The 22,168-nt window shown below is 46.0% G+C and overlaps 1 protein-coding gene across 9 annotated transcripts in view; it reads left to right on the top strand.

The window, feature by feature from the left end:
- PRRC2B (proline rich coiled-coil 2B) overlaps window positions 1-22,168 on the top strand; it is a 77,771-nt gene that overhangs the window by 3,157 nt on the left and 52,446 nt on the right. For all 9 annotated transcript variants that reach the window (XR_014785850.1, XR_014785849.1, XM_084820607.1 and 6 more), the window contains exons 2-4: window positions 15,547-15,714; window positions 17,176-17,353; window positions 20,585-20,687. Coding sequence is in view for 7 of the 9 variants with exons in the window: in XM_084820607.1 (XP_084676733.1) it covers window positions 15,600-15,714; window positions 17,176-17,353; window positions 20,585-20,687 (396 nt within the window). In the remaining 2 variants the exon portion in view is untranslated. The remainder of the gene's footprint in view (window positions 1-15,546; window positions 15,715-17,175; window positions 17,354-20,584; window positions 20,688-22,168) is intronic.

A 22,168-nucleotide genomic window follows, 5' to 3' on the forward strand; every position in this document is an offset into this window, starting at 1 on the left:
TATTAGGGGTTCCCAGTCATACTGGATCAATAATGGTGGGCAAATTTTCATGAAAGACAGGTTACCCATTCACTATCGCTCCTCTCCTGTAGCATGTGGCCACAGGAGACTGTTTTGGGGGTACACTTGTTTCACAGAGAATAAGAATAAGGACGATACCTAATGGACCTAACTCTCTATGAATTGACTGTGCTCTTCTGCAATCCACAAGGGTTCTCCACTTTCTCCCTCAGAGGAAGGCCAAGGCAAGCTGCAGTGATGATGGTTGTGGATTTTTCCATTCGCTCTTCTCAACAGTTGCCCATCGCTAATGCCTCTGTTGGCCGTTGCAAGAAGGGATCTTGCTTATCTTTCCTTGGGTAGCCAATACAGGTGCCGTAAACTGGATTCCATGCATCCCTTAAGGGAGTAATGCCTGGGTCCCCACCTTTTTTTGGTCAATGGGCACATTTGGAATTTTGTGAGCGTGCCATGGGCACTTTCACAAAATGGCTGCCATAGGGCAATTGATCACTCCTAAAATGGCTTCCGTGGTGGACATGGCCAGTCACCAAACACTCATTTCCCAGAAGGCAAACTGGTGAGACTAAGAGAAAAGTCACTTGCCCAAGAATCTAAGCACAAGGCAGAGGTGGGGGTCTGACCTCCAAAGCACAAAGATCCAGGAGTAATATATGAATTAGGCGTATTGGGAGTAGACATGAGTCCTAGGAGAGCAAGGTTTCTGATCAGCAGGTTGGAAACAGAAGAACATTCTAAAGTAGATGGACACTAGTTTAGATGACTATAAAAAGAAGAGGCAGAATTTTGGAAGGTGAACATTTTGAGGGCTAATAGCCGTGATAGGTAAATTAAACCCTAAAGTTCAGAGGTAGTATACCTCTGAGTACCACATGCTGGAGACAAACATCCAAGGACTGTTACATTTGTGCTCTGACTCTGGGCTTCTCAGAAACATCTGGATGGTTGATGTCATAAACAGGCTGCTGAACTATGGTCTGATCCAGCAGGAAAGTATTCATTGAAATCTAGGGGAGAATCGGTACACGTACAGTTACTGTTTCTGACCACTGGGGTCTTTTTGGCCATTGGGCTATATGTCTGTGTGTTTGCCCATGCGCACCCCACAGAGCAGGTTTAGCGCTGCATGGACTCTGATAGGAAATTGAAAGCTGCCTTTGACCAAGGCTCCTTATGGCGCTGCCCCTTAAGAAGATTGTAGACAAATTGCAATGAGTAGAGGAGGACAGTGAATATTGGCGAAGGGCTGTATTTCAGTGGTAGAGTCCCTGCTTTGTGTATAGAAGGTCCCAGGTTTGATCCCTGGCTTCTCCAGGTAGGGCTAGGAAAGAATCCTGCCTTAAAAGCTGCTGCAAGTCAGTGCTGACAATACCTGTAGTGGCCAGTTTTGAAGTGCAAGCATGCACTATGACAGTCCCTATAGCCACCACCCCCCCCCAGAAATTTCAGAATTGCAGCCAGCTGTGTTGATGATGACAACAAGCCAGTCCTCGCACTTTTCATCTCCAACAGAAGCTTGTCTTTTGGAAAGCTAATGGGTCCATTTCCCATTCAGGACCAAGCCACCCCAAAATACGTTGCGTTATACCATGGAACAATATATTGTTGCTGGGGAAAAACATTTCCCCCCAAGCTACGGTGAGGATTGCAGCTGAGCTCAGAGGGAACAGGGGATTCTGAGCAAGGGGTGGCAAGGTGGTGGCAGGGTCCCTGCTAATGAAAAAGTCCCAACACTGCGTCCTTGGGAGCCCTGGCTTCACTACAGTACTGAAAACGAGCCCTAAGAGGAGGAGTTGAAGGCAACTGGGTATGTTTAACCTGGAGAAGAGAAGACTGGGCTGGAGTGTCATGATAGCACACTTTAAACACCTGAAGGGGTTGGTGTACAGAAGTGGGCAAAGACTTGTTCTCCGCTGCCCCAGTGGGCAGGGATGTATCAAATGCACGTAAGTTGCAGGAGGGTAGATTTCGTTTGTCCATTAAGAGAAACTTCTTGACGGTAAGTGCAGTTTGACAACAAAACCAGGTATCTGGAGGGGTGGTGGATTCTCCCTTGCTGTGGGTCTTTAAACAGAGGCTGGTCAGGCATCAGTCAGGGTTACTCTATCTCTGGGTTTCAGGAATTGAGCAGGGAGTTGGAACAGATGCCCTAAAGTCCTCCTCCAACTCTGTGATTCTGTGGATGCAGGAACAAGTGTTTTGTGGTCTGTCACTAGTGAAAGCTTGGCATTGAGTTGAGTTTAGGCTTGCCAGGACCCGTCACCTTCTCAGGGACGGTGGACCTGTTAGGATGGTGTCAGTTGTCATCTGGGTGGTTGGTCATTGATCAGTCTCCATCTGGTTGGACAGTCATGGATCCAAACTCTTGAGGATTTTCTGTCTGCTTTGGCTGGTGATTCTCTCTAACGTCCTAGTTGACCTCTGGAATGGGGAAATGACCCAGGCTGTTGACATGGTTATTTCTGAATGTTCTCACCCCACTAGCACCCTCCAGCTGGTTCCACAGTGGTCCAAGGACCTAGTGGCAACGAACCAACAGGGACGAAGACATGCGATGAATCCGATCTAGCTCAGGTTAGAGCTTATCTTAACCTATTCCATGGCAGCAACGATGGGAAAGAAATCTCACTTTTTTATCACCATTGTGCCTGCTCAGTCATCCAACGGAGCTTTTTTGAGCGGTCAGAGGGCTATTGCATCTTATTTATTTCATTTATTTCGAAATATTTTTATACCGTTGGCCATGTACAACATATCCAGGTGGTTTACAATGCTAAAATTACAATGTAAATACAGATTAGGCTAACACAATCACTGTACAATAAAACCAGCAGCCATGATCTTAACAAATAATAAATGCCAAATGTTAAATGCTATTATGTACATTTTGCCATGGAAAAACGTTTGGCTTGAATTTGTGGGACAGAGGGGAACATCACTCCATCCAGAATATTTCTTTAGTTGTTATAATGACTCCCACAGGTGCTGCTTTCTCTCAGTCTGGCCCTGAAAGGGGAGAGGACCACTCGGTTGCAAACTGTGACAAGTTGACTTGTTTATTTATTTATTACATTTCTGTACTTCCCATTAGCCAACGCTCTCCGGGCAGTTCACAACAATTAAAACCACAAAATACAGCATAAAATACAATATAAAATTTAAAAGTTTTAAACTACATTCTAAAAGTGAAAACAACGCAGCAATGCAGAGATTTAAAATATGATAACAGGTTTAAAACAACAGAATGAAAAGACTGAAATGCCTTGGAAAATAGGTCTTCACCTGGCACTGGAAAGGGCACAATGTAGGCACCAGGCAAGCCTCTCTGGGAAGCTTTTTCCTACAACTGGGGTGCCACAGCAGAAATGGCCCTCTTCTTGGTAGCCACCTGCCTCGCTTCCTTTGACGGGGCTCTTGGAGAAGGACCACTGAAGATGATCTTAGGGTCCAGGCAGGTACTTATGGAGAGGAGAGGATCTTTCAGGTAACCTGGCCCCGAGCCATTTAGATGCTTCAGTTAGGGCAGAGCTGGCCAATAGACATACCCTTAGTGCCTGCTTGTCTAGTTTTGTTGCATACTTTTAAATGCATACTGCCTGAAGACATGGATAGAATTCTTGGGGATTTGAGGCCAGCAACATGTGCATTTCACTCTTGGCCTTATATGAGCTGCCAGAGGTAGACAAGCCAAGTGGGTGATTGGAGAGGTGAACGCCTTTTTGCTGGAAAGCATGGTCCTGGCAAGTATAAAAGAGGCATTCGTTAAACTGTTGGGTGTGTGTTGGAGAACGCTTGGAGGAAAGGGAATGTGTGGACATCTGGGCCACCAGGCGGGCTGGTTTTGGCCCCCAGGCTTGTGGCTTCCCACCCCTGATCCAGATCCATTTCATTCCAAGGCCAGGTTTTGTCATAGAAAACTCTCTGGGCGGTTTTCGTGAACCGCCCAGAGAGCTTTGGCTGTTGGGCGGTATAGAAATGAAATGAATAAATAAATATATGATGACGCCCAATTCTGTCTCCCCTTTCCATTATGTCCGGGACGGCTGTTAAGGTTCTGAACCAACAAGTAAAAACTTAAGGCACAGATTCACCTCATCAGGATGTAAGCCCACTTTTCCTACCAGCAGCCCTGTGGGGTGGTGGAAACCATGGCACCTGGGTTCGTAGAGTCGTGGAATGGATGAGGGAGAAAAGCGCTGACCCCAAAGTTGTATGCAGTGCCTCCAGCCCACCAGGACCCCTTTTCCCTGAAAAGGGGTGGGGTGGGGAAACAAGTGAGCAACTTATAAAACAAGAACTAGGGTTGTTTTAACAAGGAAGGGACGGGGGAAGGAAGCAAAACAAATATTCAAATTAATAAATGATTTAGGGTGCGATCCTATGCATTTTTAGACAGAAAAATGCCCTACAACTCTCAGCATTCTCTCAGGACATGTGTTAAGGTATTAGTCACATGACCAGTGGAGCACCAGAATCTCTGCAAATGTCATCTTCAACCTGTTGACATCATAATTTTTGTTCTCGTTGTTGTTATTTTATTTGAATAGTACTGTAGAGAACATGGTGCTTCAGACTATACTGCAAGCAAATAAAATAACTTTGGACAAGTCTCTGCCCCAAAGAGGTTACAGTGGTCGAAAGGCAGAATGCTGCTCCTCTCTTACTTAGTTTTTTCCCCCAGCCTCTTCAGGACTTCACTTTCCTGTCTCTGCCTCTTTACAGTTTCTTCTTCAGGACTTTAAAAAAATCTTTCTTTCTTTCTCCCTTGCCGTTCTTCTTGGAACAGTCCACTTCAAATATCGCTACCGTGGCTCATCAGGGTCAAAAAGAGTTGAGCCACTGTCATTCCCACAGCGGGCTGCACTGCCCGGGGTTACGCTCCCCCCAAACAACAGAAACTTGGTATCCTGACAATATGTTTACACAAATAGTTATTTTTGGCAACTAAAAGTTATAGTGCACAACAAAATTTAACAATCGCATTACATTTATTTACAAAATATAACAACAAACCTATCTATATCTCTACAGGGACTATACATCCATATTCTTTTCCTAATTAAATATAATTTTACATAACTGCATAGGGTGGAATCGCTGATCCAGGAAGAAGGATTCAGCCTGTATTCTATAGGGGTGCACTCCCCATAAAAATGCAGGTTTGTAGTCTGAGGTCTTCTCTCTTGGTGCCAAAATAATGGCAGTAGCCAGATGTCCCTTTGGTCAGTTCAGGCTGGTGTACTTCCTATGCCTATTCTTGGGGAATGTGGATCTGGCCTTAGTATCACATGCTTTTCATTATTTATTTACTGAATTAAAGGATTTTTATCCCGCTCTTTAGCCAAAAAGGCTCATGGAGCGGCTTTACGTGTGATAATTAAACCAAGAGAGACTCTGCCCACAGGTGTACAATCTAAAGAGACACGGCACACGAGGAAAAAGGAATGCGGAGGGAAGAGGGGGAAAAATTAAATCGTTTTTCATCAGGGCTGATGTAGAGCTGGAATGGCTGCTGATGCTGACATTTGAAGGAGGAGGAGCCTTCATGGAGGTGATCCTCAGCAGGGCTGAATTACACCACGTCTGGAGTACTGCACTGTGCTCTGCATGGGGCTGCTTTTGACAATTTTGAAACTTCAGTTCCAGATCGCAGCAGCGGGGCTACATTGCGAGCCCCGTGGTGAGAAGACTGCTGTGGCTTCCACTTTGTTTCCAGGCCCGATTTAGAGTACTGGTGATTTCCTTGAAAACCCTGTACAGTTTGGGACCAGGATGTCTGAAGGCCCAGCTTATGGGGTTACGAACCCACTCACCAAGGTCATAGTTGGAGGCCCTCTGATACGATTGATCTTGGGGGTCCATTTATCCTGGACCGGAAGGAAAGGGTCACCTTGGTATTTCTGCCTAAGCTCCAAAACTCCTTCACAAGGGAGGCTTGTGTTGCTCCCTTTCTTATGGCCTTCCGTTGCATCGCAAACATATTTCTTTTTAGGAATGCCTTTGAATTGCACATCTTCCAGTCCTTAAATCCCCCCACCTCCCGCTAATGGTTTCACCATGCTATTTATTGTTTTCTGGTGGTTGTTTTATTGCCAACTAGCGAATAACCTTTAGTTTGATGCAGCAAAGCAAACTTAATGCAGCTGTTAGAGTTGGACACATTCTGCCTGCTCAGTCTGAGTGAGTGGCATCCCTCGGCACGGCCTCTGCCCTGGTGCACCCCTGTAGCCCCCTGAAGGAGGAGTTTGTCTACTCCATTCCCTTGAATGGGGCTGCCCCACAGCAGAGGGAGGAAGAAGTCACACTACCCTGTCTCTCAGCTTCCTAGTCCCCCCTGGCTTCAAACCATTATCTGCTGCAAAGCTATATGCTCTTAGGGAAATCTGCCCCTGGTGATTGACAGTGTTACTGTAGCGGTCAACCACATGGGCCCATTTAAATGAATTCAAATGAATTAATGCATTTTAAAAGCAAAATAACCCTGAGGTGCACACCCCTAGGGTCCCTTTAGTGTGCATGCCAAGTTTCAGGTGTCTGTGTTTCATGGTCTTGGCACTATGGTGCTGAGGGGCAGACAGACAGACAAGCATCCTCTTTTAACATTATAGATTACGTACGTTTTAAATTATTTCGAATTTTTTTTATGGCGCACCTGCTATTTCTGGTTTTGAGTGGGCCCATCCTATGTCATTGGTCCCGAATTCACAAGCTTACTTCGTGATGGCCGTGACAGCAGCCATTTTAATTTCTCACAGTGCCTTGGGAATAATGGAGGCTGGCGGCTCCGATGTTAGTGGGGCGGCGAATCCACTCCAGGTTTCAGTCTGGACCAGTCACAGCTCTAAAGCTCCTTTAGACCTCTGACTGAAACCTGGAGCGGATTGACCACCCCACTGACATCGGAGAAGCCAGCCTCCACTGGTCAAGATGGTGCCTCACAGACCCAGCTGCCAGGTGTGAGGCTGGGAAAGTGTAAGTTCCAGTCTGCCTTGGCATGCCATCAGCTGCCTGAGGGTGCCAGGGACCAGTCCTGGTCGCGGATGACGTTTTTTCCTGCGGCTTCTATGGGGTTTTCTTTTATGTTTTTAATTTTTTCCTGTACATTTCTATCAAACTTGAATTTGTCAGCCATCTTGGATTCTTGAGGAAAGGTAGGATAAATTGTATTTTAAATAAAGATTACACTAAATTAATTGGAGGGGCAACTATAGTGAATATGCCAATAAAGACTGCTTGGGGACAGAGACCCCTTGTACAGGCAACAGTTAGCTTATGTACCACTCTCACCTCTCTCTGGCTAAAGGAGGGAGCTGTATAGACCATTTGCTCTTCTGCAAGCCTTTTTATTAAACAGCTGGTTAGGCTATGGGCTGATCTTTAGAGCAATATGACAATGGAACCAATTACCTAGGGAGGTGGTGGGCTCTCCCACACTGGAGGCATGCAAGACACGGCTGGACAGCCATCTGTCAGGGATGCTCTGACTTGGATTCCTACATTGAGCAGGGGGTTGGACTCGATGGCCTTGTAGACCCCTTCCAACCCTACTAGTCTATGATCTGTTTTTCTCTGCTGCGCTGTGTTTTAATCTGCATTTTTACTTGAATTATGGTTTTAGCTGGTGGCCATTTTTGTGATACTTTATCCATTCTTGTCTGACTTCTGTACGGTTTTATGGCAATACTGTTGGATTTTATTGTTAGCTGCCTTGGGTGTTTTTAAGGGAAAGGTGGGGTCTAAAAGTCACAAAAAACAATTGCTGGCAAAGGGGCCATAGGTAGATCCCCTGATTTGCATGCAGAAGGTCTCAGGTTTGACCTGCAGCATCTCCAGGTAGGGCTGAGAAAGAATCCTGCCTGAAACCCTGGAGATCTGTTGCGAATTGGTGTAGACAAAACTGAGCTTGATGGAGAAATAGCCTGACTCAGTGGCGATGACTGATGGGGCGCAGGGCGTATATGCAGAGGTTGCAGGGTTTATATGCAGTATAATGGGGTGCAGGGGGTATATGTACAGGTTGCAGGTGATATATGCAGTATAGGGGGTGAAGGGGTATATGTACAGGTTGCAGGGATTATATGCGGTATAACAGGGTGCAGGGGTATATATAGGGGTTGCAGGGGGTATATGCAGTATAATGGGGCACAGGGGGTATATGCAGGGGTTGTTGTTAGTATATGTAGTATAATGGGTTGCAGGGTTTATATGCAGTATAATGGGTTGCAGGGGGTATATGCAGTATAATGGGGTGCAGGGGGTATATGCAGGGGTTGTTGGTGGTATATGCAGTATAATGGGTCTCAGGGGGTATATGCAGTATAATGGGGCGCAGGGGGTACTTGCAGCGGTTGGTGGTGGTATATGCAGTATAATGGGGCGCAGGGGGTATCTCCAGGGGGGCCCACCTGCCGAGATACTGCCTGACCTCAGCAGATCCACTGCTGTCGCCACTGCTGCAGAGTGTTTGATGTTCAAGCAGTGAATAAAATTGTTCCTGAAAAGGTACTACGATTCCAGGAATCAGTGGCAGAGCACACGTTTTGCTTTCAGAAGGTCCAATGTTCGATCCCCGGCATCTCCAGGTAGGGCTGGAAAAACTGCTTGAAACCCTGGAGAGCCATTGCTGCCAGTCAGTGTGGACAGTACTGGGCTAGATGGACTGAGCGTCTGACTCAAGATAAGGCAGCTTCCTGGGCTTCTAATAAGCCGGAGAGGAAAGACTTGCTACTTACTGGGCACCTTCCTTTTCCCCCTTCTCTGCCTCGTCCGCTTAGCAGGAGCTGTGTTTTGCAGCAGGGTCCTAGGCTGGAAAACCTGCCCTTCTGGATATGTAGGATTACCTGTAGCCCTGACAATAGGAATTCCCACCCCGCCTGGAATCCAAACACTTCCTGTGATGTTTTTGTTTTGTTTTCCTTTGTCTGTAATCTTGAGGGTTGTGAAGATAACCTTCCACTTGTGACCTGGATACATGCCAGAGCAGCGTAGCTACGCTCACCTCCAACTGCGCTTATCGCAAAGCCCTCTGGCTCCTTGGATGATGAATCCACTTGGCGTGGTGACTGTAAGGCAAGCCAGCTGATTGGGATCCCTGTGGCAGACCAGGAAAGAGGACTTGTTTGAAAACAGCCATTCTTTTAAAAAGCGAAATTCTTACGTGGTCGTGTTCGGTATGGAAAGAATGTAATACTTTGCATTTATTAAAAATACTGACCATTTCTATTGTTCTTTAGAGGGTTCAAAGTGTTAAATTATATTATCTTAATACAATGGCTCTGTAAGGTGGATCAGTATCATTATCCCAATAGTTCAGATGGGGAGAACTGAAGCAGAGGAGGCATTGGGCCAGTTCATATGTGCAACAGCAACATTACAGGGCTGAGTGTCATGGGCGCATGAGCACCCCCTCCGCGTGCGCTCCGCTTTAAGGGAGAGCTGGAAAAGGTGCAGAAAAGGACAACCCAAATGATCAGGGGGCTGGAGCAGCCAGCTGTCCTAGCAGGAAAAGCTTGACACATCTGGAGCTATTTAGTTTAGCAAAAATGACAAGTAAGGGGGGCATGATTGAGGTGTACAAAATTATGCATGACGTGGAGAAAGTGGGCAGAGAAGTTGTACTCACTCTTTTATGACACTTGAGCCCTGGGGGTGTCGTCTCATGAAGCTGGTCGGTGGGAGATTCCGGACAGATAAAAGGAAGGACTTCTTTACACAGTTTTAAACTATGGAATTCGCTTCCCCAAGACGTAGCGATGGCCAGCAATTTGGATGGCTTTAAAAGGGGATTAGAGAAATTCATGGAGGAGAAGGCTATCAATGACTACTAGTTCTGATGGCTGTGTGCTACCTCCAGGATCAGAGGCGGTACGTGTATGTACACCAGTTGCTGGGGGGCACGAGTGGAATGGTGCTACTGCATCCATGGCCTACTTGGGGCTTCCCATAAGCATCTGGTTGGCCACTGCGAACACAAAGCTGGACTAGATGGACCCTTGGTCTGATCCAGCCTGTCTCTTCTTATGTTCTCATCTTCTCCAGGATTAATTCCTACAGGGGTCTGAAAGGTCCTTGTCCCCAATAGCTCTCCTATGCACCTTTCCCAAGAACTCAAAAGGCCTGATTCACACATAATGTTAAACTATGGTTGAGCTCAGCTATGGTTGAGCTCAGCTATGGTTGAGCATTACATGCACAAGCCTCAGACTTGTGCATTTCCTGCTCCCCTTTGCTTCAACATGGCTGCAAGGAGATTGGAAGCTTTTGCTTCTGTTTCCAACTAACTGTAGTCACTTGTTACGTCTGAACTAAAAGTCTGGCTTGTGTTAGCTATGATTTAGGGCAGCTTTCCCCAACCTGATGCTCTCCAGATGTTTTGGACTACAGCTCCTAGCATTCCAGACCATTGGCTGTGCTGGCTGAGGCTGATGGGAGTTGAAGTCCCAAACAACTAGAGGGCACCAGGTTGGGGAAGGCCGAGGTAGAGAAATATTTGGGAACCAGAAGCGAGCTGCTTCTTTTTATCCTGCAAGCTGCTTGTGGGCAACGTGCAGACAGGTGGTGAGAAACATCTGCAGGCTTATTTACAAGGTGGCAATTAGAAAACACATACACGCAATGGTTGGTACAGGACCTTGAGCCATTCCTGCAACCTCTTCACAGTTATGGGTCAGAGGAGGAGGAGAGGGCAGTTAGGCTGCTTCTAGCAGTGCCTGGAGTCCGTGCCAAACAGGGCAGGGTTAAGGGGTGAGGCCCTGCCCCTTTCACCGACACCTCCATTCTTGCCCAAATATCCCATTGGCACAGACATTTGCAATTTTATTAAAACTTTCCAGTTTGCACAGCTAAGCACCGAGGATGCATGCAGGGGACAGGTGCGTGCTTTTAAACACCGGTCTGTCTGCCCCGGTCACATGTAAACCTCCCTACCTGAAGGTGTTCTCCTGCAGCCTTGCTCCACACTGCTGGTTCAAGAGGGACTTCAGAAGCTAGTCCAGGGTTGTCGACACCGACCAGCAGCAACAGCTCACCAGCGTTTCAGGCAGGATTCTTTCTTACCTGGAGAAGCCAGGGATCGAATCTGGGACCTTCTGCATGCAAAGCAGGCGCTCTACCCCTGAGCTGTGACCCTTCAAAAATGAAGCCACCGTTTAATCCCACCCTGGCTCCCTTCCGGCATCTGAGCCCAGTTGAGTGAAAAACGACCGTAGGGAACAGACAGTCTGGGGAAAGGTTTAACTCATGCACACACCACCTGTGCACAGCCTCTTTGCACTTTAAATTTCACCCCTCTCCCTGCTTTGCACATGCTTGGGGCTGAGCCAGATTTAAAGACACCAGAGGACTCAGCCCAAGTGGTCTTTTGAATCTGCCTGTCCTCCCTCGACTGGCAGGAGTTGTTTACACCATCCTCTGTCGTTCCTTTAAGGATACGGGCTAGGGTCAGGTTTGTTGCTAGGGTTTCTTTTTGGCAGCTCCAGACCGTGCAATCTGTTTTGCTGGCTTGGCTTTGGAGCGTTCCTTTTTTCTTCTTCTTTCCCTCTTTCCCTTTTTCTTCTCCATCTTCGGTTAACCAGCTGACACCTGCTGCAGTGAATATGCTCCCTCCTGCAAGGATCCGGGGAATTGCATTGCCAACGGGAGAGTTGAGGGTGTACAGGTGATGAGTCACTGTTTTCTCTTGTGTGGAATAGCTCTGATTCAATTAAATTGCAGGTCTCTCTCTCTCTCCTGCCGCCTTTGCTTCTCCATTGCTCCTGAGGCCCCAACGGGTGCCCGACAAATACAGCGACTCACACCGATCGAATTAACAAGGAGAATTCTGTAAAAACGACTGATAGAACTACGGAAAAATGTGCAAATATGCATGTTATTTGGGTCTTAATCTGCAAGAGTAGCTTCTCACCGGTAGCATTTGGAGAACAAGGGAAGCCTTCGTATTGCTGGTGGTTTATGATGTGTTGAACTGAAACCTCAGTTCTGCATCATTGAGGTGAACTGTTCACTCGCTCATCTGGAGAGAGATGGTAGCTCGGGGAAGAGGACATGCTTTGCATCTCGAGGGTCCCCAGTTCAATCCCTGGCGTCTCCAGTTTAAAGGGAGGTGATCAGAAAGACATAACATAAGAAGAGCCCTGCTGGGTTAAAAGGGTCCATCTAGTCCAGCATTCCGTTCACTCAGTGGCCAACCAGTTGTTGACCGGGAACCCGCAAGCAGGGCATGAGTGCATCAGCACCCTCCCACCCATGTTCCCCAGCAACTGGTATATATAAGCTTAGTGCCTCTGGTATTGGAGGTAGCACATAGCCATCAGGACTAGTAGCCATTGATAGCCTTCTCCTCCAGGTATTTATCTAACTCCCTTTAAACCCATCCAAATTGGTGGCCATCACTACATCTTGAGGTAGCGAATCCTATAGTTGAACTCTGCTCTGTGTGAAGAAATCTTTCCTTTTATCTGTCCTGAATCTCTCACCAATCAGCTTCATGGGCTGCCTCCTTGGGTTCTAGTATTATGAGAGAGGAAGAAAAATGTCTCCCTCTCCCTGAAACCCTGGGGAGCCATTGCTGGTTAGTGTAGAGAATGCGGGGGCGAGATTGACCCCTGGTTGCATAAGGCAACTCCTTATGTTCCACTCCACAAACACGTATTGCCCCCTCGTTCTCGGGATCCGAGCCAGCCAGAAAGCCTCTTTCCCCCGAGCCAAGCATTCACCAAAAAAATGCGCCCCGTCTCCTGCAGCAAGTCTACCAGTGGGAAGTACTCAGCATTTCCTATGTCATAGGAACGTAGGAGTGTGCCTCATACCAAATCAGACCATATAGCTTAGTATTGTCCACACCAGGGGTGGACAAAAAGTAGGTCTCCGGGTGGTTTGGACCTCAACTCCCAGAAGCTTTTCTTTTCTTTTTTTCTTTCTTTTCTTGTTTGTGTTGTTGTTTACAGGTGCCTGTTGTATGTAATTTGTATCACTGAAATAAAAGTAATTTAAAAAACCCTCCCAGAAGCCTTTGCCAGTATGGCCAGTGGTCACCAAAGCTGGAGATTGAGTTCCAAACCATCTGGAGATCTACTTTCTGCCCACCCCTGCCTTTGCCAACCTGACGCTGCCCAGATGTTTTGGCCTGCATCTCCTGTCATTCCTGACGAATGGTCATACTGTCTGGGACTAGTGGGAGATGAAGTCCAAAACATCTGGAGGACGCCATGTTGGGGAAAGCGGGTCTAATGGGCAGCAGCTCATTTCAGAAAGGTTTCAGAAAGGCCTGTTTCCCAGCCCTACCTGGAAATGTTGAAAATTGAACCTGGGACCTACTGCATGCAAAGCAAGGACTCTGCCACCAGGCTATAGGCTGATTTAAATAGGAGTACAGAAAGCTGCCTTATACTGAGACAGACCCCTGATATATCAAGCCTAGTATTGTTGGTACTGGCTGGCAGCAAGGGCTCTTCAGGGTTTCAGGTAGGGCTCTTTCCTAGCCATACCTGGAGATGCTAGGGGTCGAACCTGGGACCTTTTGCATGCAAGGCAGGGGCTCTACCACTGAGCTATGTCCCATTCCTCTGGCTTCACAGAAATTCAGAAATAGGTTGTCTCCCATCTGCATCATATGCATGCTGCTAATGGATGGTATCAGTGCCGATCGTGTGATTTGGTGCTCCTTGAAAACAAGTTTTTTACCATGATTAATAAACCTCATTAAGTCCCAACGGCTTGAAGCCATAACGAGGCAACCCAAGAAACAACCCTGGTGGAATAGTCTGCTCTTACGAGGAGCTGTTAAAAGAAGAGCTTCCAGAGAAAAATGTTTATGCTTCTGAAATCTTGGCTGTTTTTAATAAAGCAGTCACTTTCCTTGCAGAGGGTTTAACTTAATGTCCCTGTTCTTGTAAGTGTTGGGTTTTTGCTCCCAAATGTTCTAAATTCTGAGACTGGAATAAATTGCCTCTACCTGAGACCCTGGAAAGGCACTTGGACAGTACTGGTCTTTGTGGACCTCCGTGATTCCTTGTATATAAATATGCAATTGTCACAGTCAGTAGCTTTTGTATTTCATTTTCCTCTTGACCTCATTGCATACAATTCTGTCTCCCCCACCCCGCCTCCCCCAGCACCTGCCGAAGTAGGATAACATTTTATGCATCCAGTTAAGTGGGCTCTAGTCCACGAACCTTTTTAAAGTGTCACACAACTTGTATTTCAGATTGCTTGGTGCCAGTCGTAAATCGTTTGGGAACACATTTCATTGCAAAAAATGCATGCAGGCCAGTGTTTGTTTATATCAGCCTTCCCCTGCCTGGTGCCTTCCAGATACATTGGACTACAATCCCATCCTCCCCAGCCACATCCCCAGCCAGCCATGGGAGTTGTAGTCCAACACATCTGGAAGGCTCCAGGTAGGGGAAGTTGGTTTATACCGTTTTTATCCCACACCTTCAACACTCTCTTGTTTCCAGGTCGGCTAACAGATATGTAACGAAAACAATATGCCATATAATAACTAAAATAGCATACAAAAAGTTTAAAACATAAACAAGCATGTACTGATAAAACAGTAAAAAAAAAAACTGCTTGAAAGTTTAAAGAAGTCTCCAAAAATCTGAGAGATTCTTAAAAACCTGGGAGTATAATGGTGGGTTTCCCCGCTCTAGTGTTTAAATCTGTCTTCCCCAAACACATATCCTCCAGATGTGTTGAACTACAGCTCCCATCACCCCAGCCAACATAGTCCAGTGCATTGGAGGGAACCCAATTGGGGAAGCCTGGGTTAAATGGAGATAGAATTGGCATCTGGTCAGCCTCTCTGGAGAGGGTATTCCAGATGGAGTGGAGAAAAGATGCTTTCTCTGATTGCTACTTGCTGAACTACAGACAACAGAGGTACCTGGAGAAAGGCACTTAGGACATCTGTGCGTGCCTGCATTTTCCACTGTGATTTGCAGTTTTGGAGTTGTTTTGTTTTGTCTGAAATACTTTTATCCAGTTCTGCAGCCAAAAAGGCAGCAAAAGCAGCTCACATGTAATCAGTAAAACAAGACAGCCCCTGTCCTCAGGCATACGATCGAAAAAGACATGACATACAAAGAAAAAAGAATGGGGAGGGAAGAGGAAAAACACACACACATGCAGTTGCTGGCATTGCAACCTTGTTTCATTCCAGCATTAGGTAAGCATGTTGCGGCCAAAATATAGTTGGCCCTTGCCACTTTGTATGTCCTCACAGACACACTGCGTGTATTTAAAAATACGAACCTTTCGTTTATAACTCTTGTTCCTTTTGCAGACTCTTGTATACTGTTTTTAAGACGTGTTGTTTTATTGTTGGATTCTTGTTGTTAATAATTTTCAGTTCAAAGTTGTTTGTAGTTATATGTTGTTTGTATATATTGTCCGTTTGCTTTTATGTAAATGGTTTTTAAACTTTCTATATTGTATTTTTAACCTTTGTAAACTGCCCAGAGAGCTTTGGCTATGGGGTGGTATAGAAATGTAATAAATAAATTTCTGTCCTCCTTCCTTTTGCAGGCAGATCGGGAGCGGCGCAGAGAAATTTCCTTACTCGATGACCTTTCATCGCAATGTCCGATCGTTTGGGGCAAATAACCAAGGGAAAGGATGGGAAAAGCAAGTACTCCACTCTCAGCCTGTTTGATAAGTATAAAGGAAAGTCAGTAGAAGTGATCAGAACTACAGGTAAGAGGCAGTTAGTGAATGTGGGCATCGGGGAATAGTGGTGTGGGTTTTCTGGAAATTTTTCCTATGTAAATAAGTTAATTCGGATGGGGGAATTTCCAGTTTGCATCAGAAAATGTTCTGATGCCCTAGAGCAGGGGTGTGGAACCTTTTTCGACCCAAGTTTCAGAGAAGCTCTCAGGGGCTGCATTCCAGCCAAAATACCAAGAATATCGGCATAGCTTGAAGCTGTTACTGACATTAAGCCTCAGGAGAGGTATTTCAACCTTTTAGAATTGAGGGGAAATGCACAGAAGCCAGGAAACAACGCAGCGATTGGTTGTTGGGCAAAAGGAAGGAGGTGTGGCTGTGTGGGGCACCCTGGACAGCGAGACTGGGTCCCTGGCGGGCGGGGGCGGATTGGGACCCCAAGCTCGAGTTTTCCCACATCTAATTTAGATGATCTAATTTAACATGTTTATTTTACTTGTATTTACTAAATAACAAAGCTAAAAAAAGTACCCCGAGCCTTTTTTTTTTTTTCCCAGTACTCCACAACTATCGTGACCTGAAATATTGGGGGGGGGGGGGGGGGGAATTAAAGCACACTTAATGTGACCTAATGTTATGGCAAAATGTTATGGGAATACTTGTAAAGATGTGGAGATAATAGCGTGTACTTCCCTCGCATTGGTTAAATGGGAAACAAAAGCAGAAGTACTGAAAACAGACACACCAGTTTAGTCATCCCCAATCTGGTGCCTTCCAGATATGTTGGACTACAATGCCTAGCATCCTTCAGTCAGCATGGTTGGCTGGGGATACTGGGAATTGTAGTCCAACACCTGGAGGGCACCATGTTGGGGAAGGCTGGACTAATTAATAAGCCACAGAACTGTGCATGATATGCTGACAACCACCTATCTGTTGCAACAGAGTTCAGCTCTCTTCCACAAAGGTTGTTGGGGCAACACTATTTATGAGTCCCATCTCACTCTGAGACAGTGATATATATGTATTTTCTCATGTACGTGCTAGGAATAATTACCTGGAAAACATTAATTACAACTAGGAAATGGCCAAGCTTGCTTAAAGCTGTATTTGCAATTCGCATTCATTCATTGTTACTAATGAACTTAGGAATGGAAAATCTTCCATGGAAAAATAAAACACTGGGAAAAATTTCAGGAAAATCCTCTACCACACATCACAATTTAAAAAAAAAATTCAAAATGAATTTTTTAAAAAATTCAAAATGAATTCAAAATTTAAAAAAAATCAAAATTTAAAAAAAATCAAAATTAAAAAAAATTCAGAATGAATTTAAAAAATCCTCCACCCCACATCACAATTGTAAACTAGGCTTCTGTTCTCGCAAACTAGGATTGTGGAAGTGTGTAGCTATGTTGGCAGATCGGGCGACCGCTTCCGGTTTATGACTCCTTCTTTCTCTCCTTCCCGCTCCCTCCGCCCCCTTCCCAGTTATTCCTAGACATGGCTTACAGAGTCTCGGGAAAGTTGCTGCTGCCCGGCGCATGCCACCTCCTGCCAACTTGCCAAGTTTGAAGTCTGAGAACAAAGGAAACGACCCCAATATCATCATCGTACCCAAGGACGGTACAGGATGGGCAAACAAGCAGGACCCACCAGACCAAAAGAGGTAGGAGGGGACCTGGTCCGTTAGAAGGCTGTAGCTCAGTGGCAGAGCCCCTGCTTTGCATGCAGAAGGTCCCAGGTTCGATCCGCGGCATCTCCAGGTAGGGCTAGAAGAACTCCTGCCTGAAACTCCGGAGAGCTGCTGCTGCCAGTCAGTGTCGACAATACTGGGCTAGATAGACCCAGGGCCTGACTCCGTATAGGGCAGCTTCCGATGTCCCCTTCATCTTTGGAGGGGTGTCGCTTTGTTGTTGTTATTACTTATTTTTATTGAAAGATTTTAAAAGATTTTTTTAACAATAACATTTATTTATTTATTTATTAAATTTATTAATCGCCCACCTGGGTGGTCACCCAGCCACTCTGGGCGAAGCACAACAATAAAAACAGTTCAAAACAATACAATTCTACATTAAAAATGCCATATTTCCAAAATTACCGTAACCCACCCCCAAATGCCTGCCTGAACAACCACGTTTTTAACGTGTGGCGGAAACTCATTAAAGAGGGGGCATGGCGGAGTTCCTTAGGGAGGGAGTCCCACAGAGTGGGGGCCACCACAGAGAAGGCCCTCTCCCTTGTCCTCACCTAAAAGAACCTCCCCTCCCTCCTTCCTAACTGTGCACTTGATGGTATATAATACCATATAATAATAATAATAATACATATAATAAGACATATAATAATAAACAGTGCCATTGCCAGATTTTTGAGGGTCCTAGGGCAAGAAATTGGAACATTTTCTGATGTCCTAGAGCAGGGGTGGGAAAGCTTTTTCAGCACTAGGGCTGAATTCAGTCTCGGAGATACTCCCGGGGTCTGCATTCCAGTGGTGGGCGGAGCCAAAGGCAAAAGAGGTGGTGCCAAAAACACTCAAAATACCTGCATACTGTAGCTTAAACTCTTCCTGCCAGTAAGGAGGCCTTGGCAGAGGCATTTCAACTCTTTAGAATGGGGAAAAAACTAAACAAAGACTGGGCAACCACACAACAGTTGGTGGTTGGGGGAAAGGAAGGTGGCATGACTATGTGGGGAACCCAGGGATTGAGATTGGGACCCCAGGGGGGGTCAGATTGGGACCCCAAGCCTGAGCTTCCCTGTCCCTGCCCTTGAGAGTGATCTAATTTAGCATGTTTGTTTTACTAGTATTTAGCAAACAAGTGGATGAAAAACACTGTGCCAAAGCCAGAAAACCACCAAACATGGTTGGATGAATGGTTGCTGGTTGGATGAAGGTGGTTGGGGCCGGGGGAAAGGAGTTATGCCATTTAGGAGGGCCAGATTTGGCCCGTGGGTCTGAGGTTCCCCACGCCATCCAGCGTCAAGTGAAGGAGGAAAAGGGTTTTCCTGCGGTGGAAAACTTCTCAACTGGGTTGCTCCTCCTACTCGCTCCAGGTCCAAAATTTGAATTCCGCTCACATGTCCTTCCTGTCCGGGTGAGCATCCTTTTCCTGCCCAGTTCCAGCCCTGCCTAGCACCGGAACTCAGGGGGCTCATGCTGTTGACCTTGTTTCTCCTTCCTGCCTTTCCTCCCCATTTTGGGACGGCACTCAGGAGCGGGGAGAGTTCTGTGTCCTCCCTGGGTGCCTCCGAAGTGCTGTCGGAGGGCTAGGGGATGCGAAAAGGGGAGAACACCTCCCGAGCAGCTGGTCCACTTGTGGAAATGCCTCTGCTACAGCTGTGGGCCTCAGGGAGTCCCCTAAAAGCCAGCTGGACAGGCCTGAGGCTCAGCATAGCGGGGTAGATCAGCTGGCCGGATGTTCATTTCTCCCACTAGGGAGCTGGGGAACTCAGGACTCAGCAGGCTTCAGCGGTAACTGCTGTGGGCAGACACAGGGTAAAATCCAACCTAAGCTCTACTTAGAGTAGACCCATTGAAATGAATGGGGTTTAAACTACTGCAAGGAGGTCAAATCAGTCCATCCTAAAGGAAATCAACCCTGAGTGCTCATTGGAAGGACAGATATTGAAGCTGAAGCTCAAATATTTTGGCCACCTAATGTGAAGAGAAAACTCCCCGGAAAAGACCCTGATGCTGGGAAAGACTGAAGGCAAAAAGAGAAGGGGACGGCAGAGGGTGTGATGGCTAGATAGCATCACCGATGCAATGAATATGGACTTGAGCACGCTTCGGGAGAGAGCGGAGGACAGGAAGGCCTGGTGTGCTATGATCCATGGGGTCACGAAGAGTCGGGAATGACTGAACAACAACAACAAACTTAATTTAAACTAACTAATTTAAACTAAATGACTAACTGAAGTTCCATTCATTTCAGTGGGTCTACTCTATGTAGGGCTTGCATTGGGCCGCCCCGCCCCCTCCCCAAACTCCTTCATTCTCCATTACTGAACATATATGGTTACTCAAGCCGACCTTGTAGCTAGAACATTATTCTCAGGAGGATCGCAGACCACATGGAGGAGTAGGGAAGGAGGGAAGACGTGCGCTATGTGCAGGACACTAATGTATTCTCCATCTTTTAATTAACAGAATGACCAGCGTTTTGTGAATTAAATGTATTTAACCCCCCTTGCAATACACACACACTATATAACGCCAATTCTTTTTTGAAAAGTGAACACATTTCTTATTTATTTATTTAATTTCTATGCCACCCAATAGCCGAAGCTCTCTTGGTGGTTCACAAAAATTAATTATTGTGTGTTGTTTGGTTTTAATTTTTGTGAACCGCCCAGAGAGCTTCGGCTATTGGGCGGTATAGAATGAAATCAATCAATCCATCAATCAAATCAATCCACAATAAATTTTATTGTGTAAAATTTATTTACACAATAAAACAAAACAAAATATAGCCCTCAAGGCTGCAAAAAGAGTCTTGAAAGTGCATGGCTAATGGCTGCTGATATCTCAGAAGCCAGAGGGGCAGCTAAACATGGCTTGATCTCTACCCCTCGCCCCCTTGTGGGTAAGCAAAATTATACCGTATAAGCAAAGGTCTGCTAATTTTTTCCATGTGCATAATGTACATCAGCTGTGAAATTCCAAACCTTCTTGCCGCAAACTTTGGCTTGCCTCGAATTCTTATTCTTGGCACAGGGGCTATATATAGCCCTTCTTGTAATGTGGTTCTGATCTCAGCATGCGAGGTCTTGTTTGCTTGTGGAGTTTGACGGCATTTGTGGGGCCTCGGGTGTCCTGTGGACCGGCTTGAAGTCCAAGCCCAGCCCCAGCAGTGCGCAGTGTCCTAATTGTCTGCTCTTCCGCTTCCTACAGTTCCAGTGCCACGGCCGCACAGCCGCAGGAGTTGCTGCCGCAGCAGGATTTGCAGAAATCTGTCTCCAGTTTACAGAAGCTGACACAGTCAATCAGTCAGGAGGTGCGTGCAACTCGGACCTCTGGGCCCCTCTACCTTCCGTTATGTATCTTGACGCCTGTGGGAAGGCCCCCAGAATTGCTTGCAACAACAGAATTGCTTGCTTGTCAGAGAGAAACTGCCCCCTAATGGAGTCGTTCCATTTCGCCCTTACAAGTTTGGAAAAGTCAGCCAGTCTAGAATGCCACAGCCTGAGGGTTGGCTGGGCGGGTTACATGGAGCACGTGACTCCCTTGTTACAACAGCTTCACTTGCGACCGGTCTGTTTTCAGGCACAATTCAAATTCCTGTCTATGACGTATAAAGCCCTCTCCGGCTTGGGACTAGGCTGCCTGAAAGATCGCATTTTCCTCTGTGAGCCTGCCCAGGTTTTAAGCTGTTCTGGAGAGGTCCTTATCTTGGTCTGGTCGCCATCAGAGGCACATTTGGTGGGGACATGAGACAGACCTTTCTCGGTGGCCGCTCCCAGGCTGTGGAACTCCCCACCGAGGGACGCAAGGTTGGCTGCTGTCCTTTCACTGACAGGCAAAGACGTTTTTATTCAAGCAGGCCTTTGGCATGTAAGCTGGTCTGTTGCTGAAGGCGGTTCTCTTGGGTTGGGTGCCTGTTTTTATTCCTTTTATCGTTGTGTTTTAATTGTGTTTTTAATCTTTTTTTTTTATTAATTGAGTTTATTTTAATCATGGGCCTATAGAAAAAGGTTTATTGTATTTCTTTTATACCCGACACGTTTCGGAAATGTTGATTTCCTTCTTCAGGGGCTACAATGAAAATATATGCATACATAATCTTAGCTATTTCATGTTGCTCCAGAACATATAAAAACATCTCAAACGCTCCTAAAATAAATAATTGCTATAAAAATTATATAGATTTCATAACCAATTTTAACCTATACACAATTAATACTTCTCACATTCATATAAAAATCAAGAAACCATTACTTTTGCACTTACTAAAACGTATTATGCACTTCCTAAAATTCATAAGGACACCCATCCCACACCGGGACACCCTATAGTCTCAGGCAACTATTCCATTCTTGAACTTCTTATCATGGTGCGTGGATTTTTTCCTGAAACCTTTCATCCCGGCGATGAAATCCTACATTTGTGACTCCGTGGATTTATTTTATTTTAGGAGTGTTTGAGATGTTTTTATATGTTCTGGAGTAACATGAAATAACTGCAAGATGATGTATGTATATATTTTCATTGTAGCCCCTGAAGAAGGAAATCAACACTTCCAAAACACATCAGGCCAATATAAAAGAACTACAACAAACCTTTTTCTATAGGCCCCTGGGATTTCTCCATTTTCTTTTCTCCGTTGTTTTGTTAGCTGCCTTGCACATCATTTTTTGGGTGGAAAGGAGGGATATAAATCAAATAGATGGGCATTGTACGTCTGGGCTGGCATGTCTTTAAGCAGCGGCCTAACTGGTGAGTTGCGCTCATGTCGATATAGCGAGAGTGGAGAACAGG

The sequence above is a fragment of the Heloderma suspectum genome, chromosome 14 (assembly GCF_057233095.1).
Source record: "Heloderma suspectum isolate Gila_16-S chromosome 14, 16-S_ref, whole genome shotgun sequence".
Classification (NCBI taxonomy): Eukaryota; Metazoa; Chordata; class Lepidosauria; order Squamata; family Helodermatidae; genus Heloderma; species Heloderma suspectum.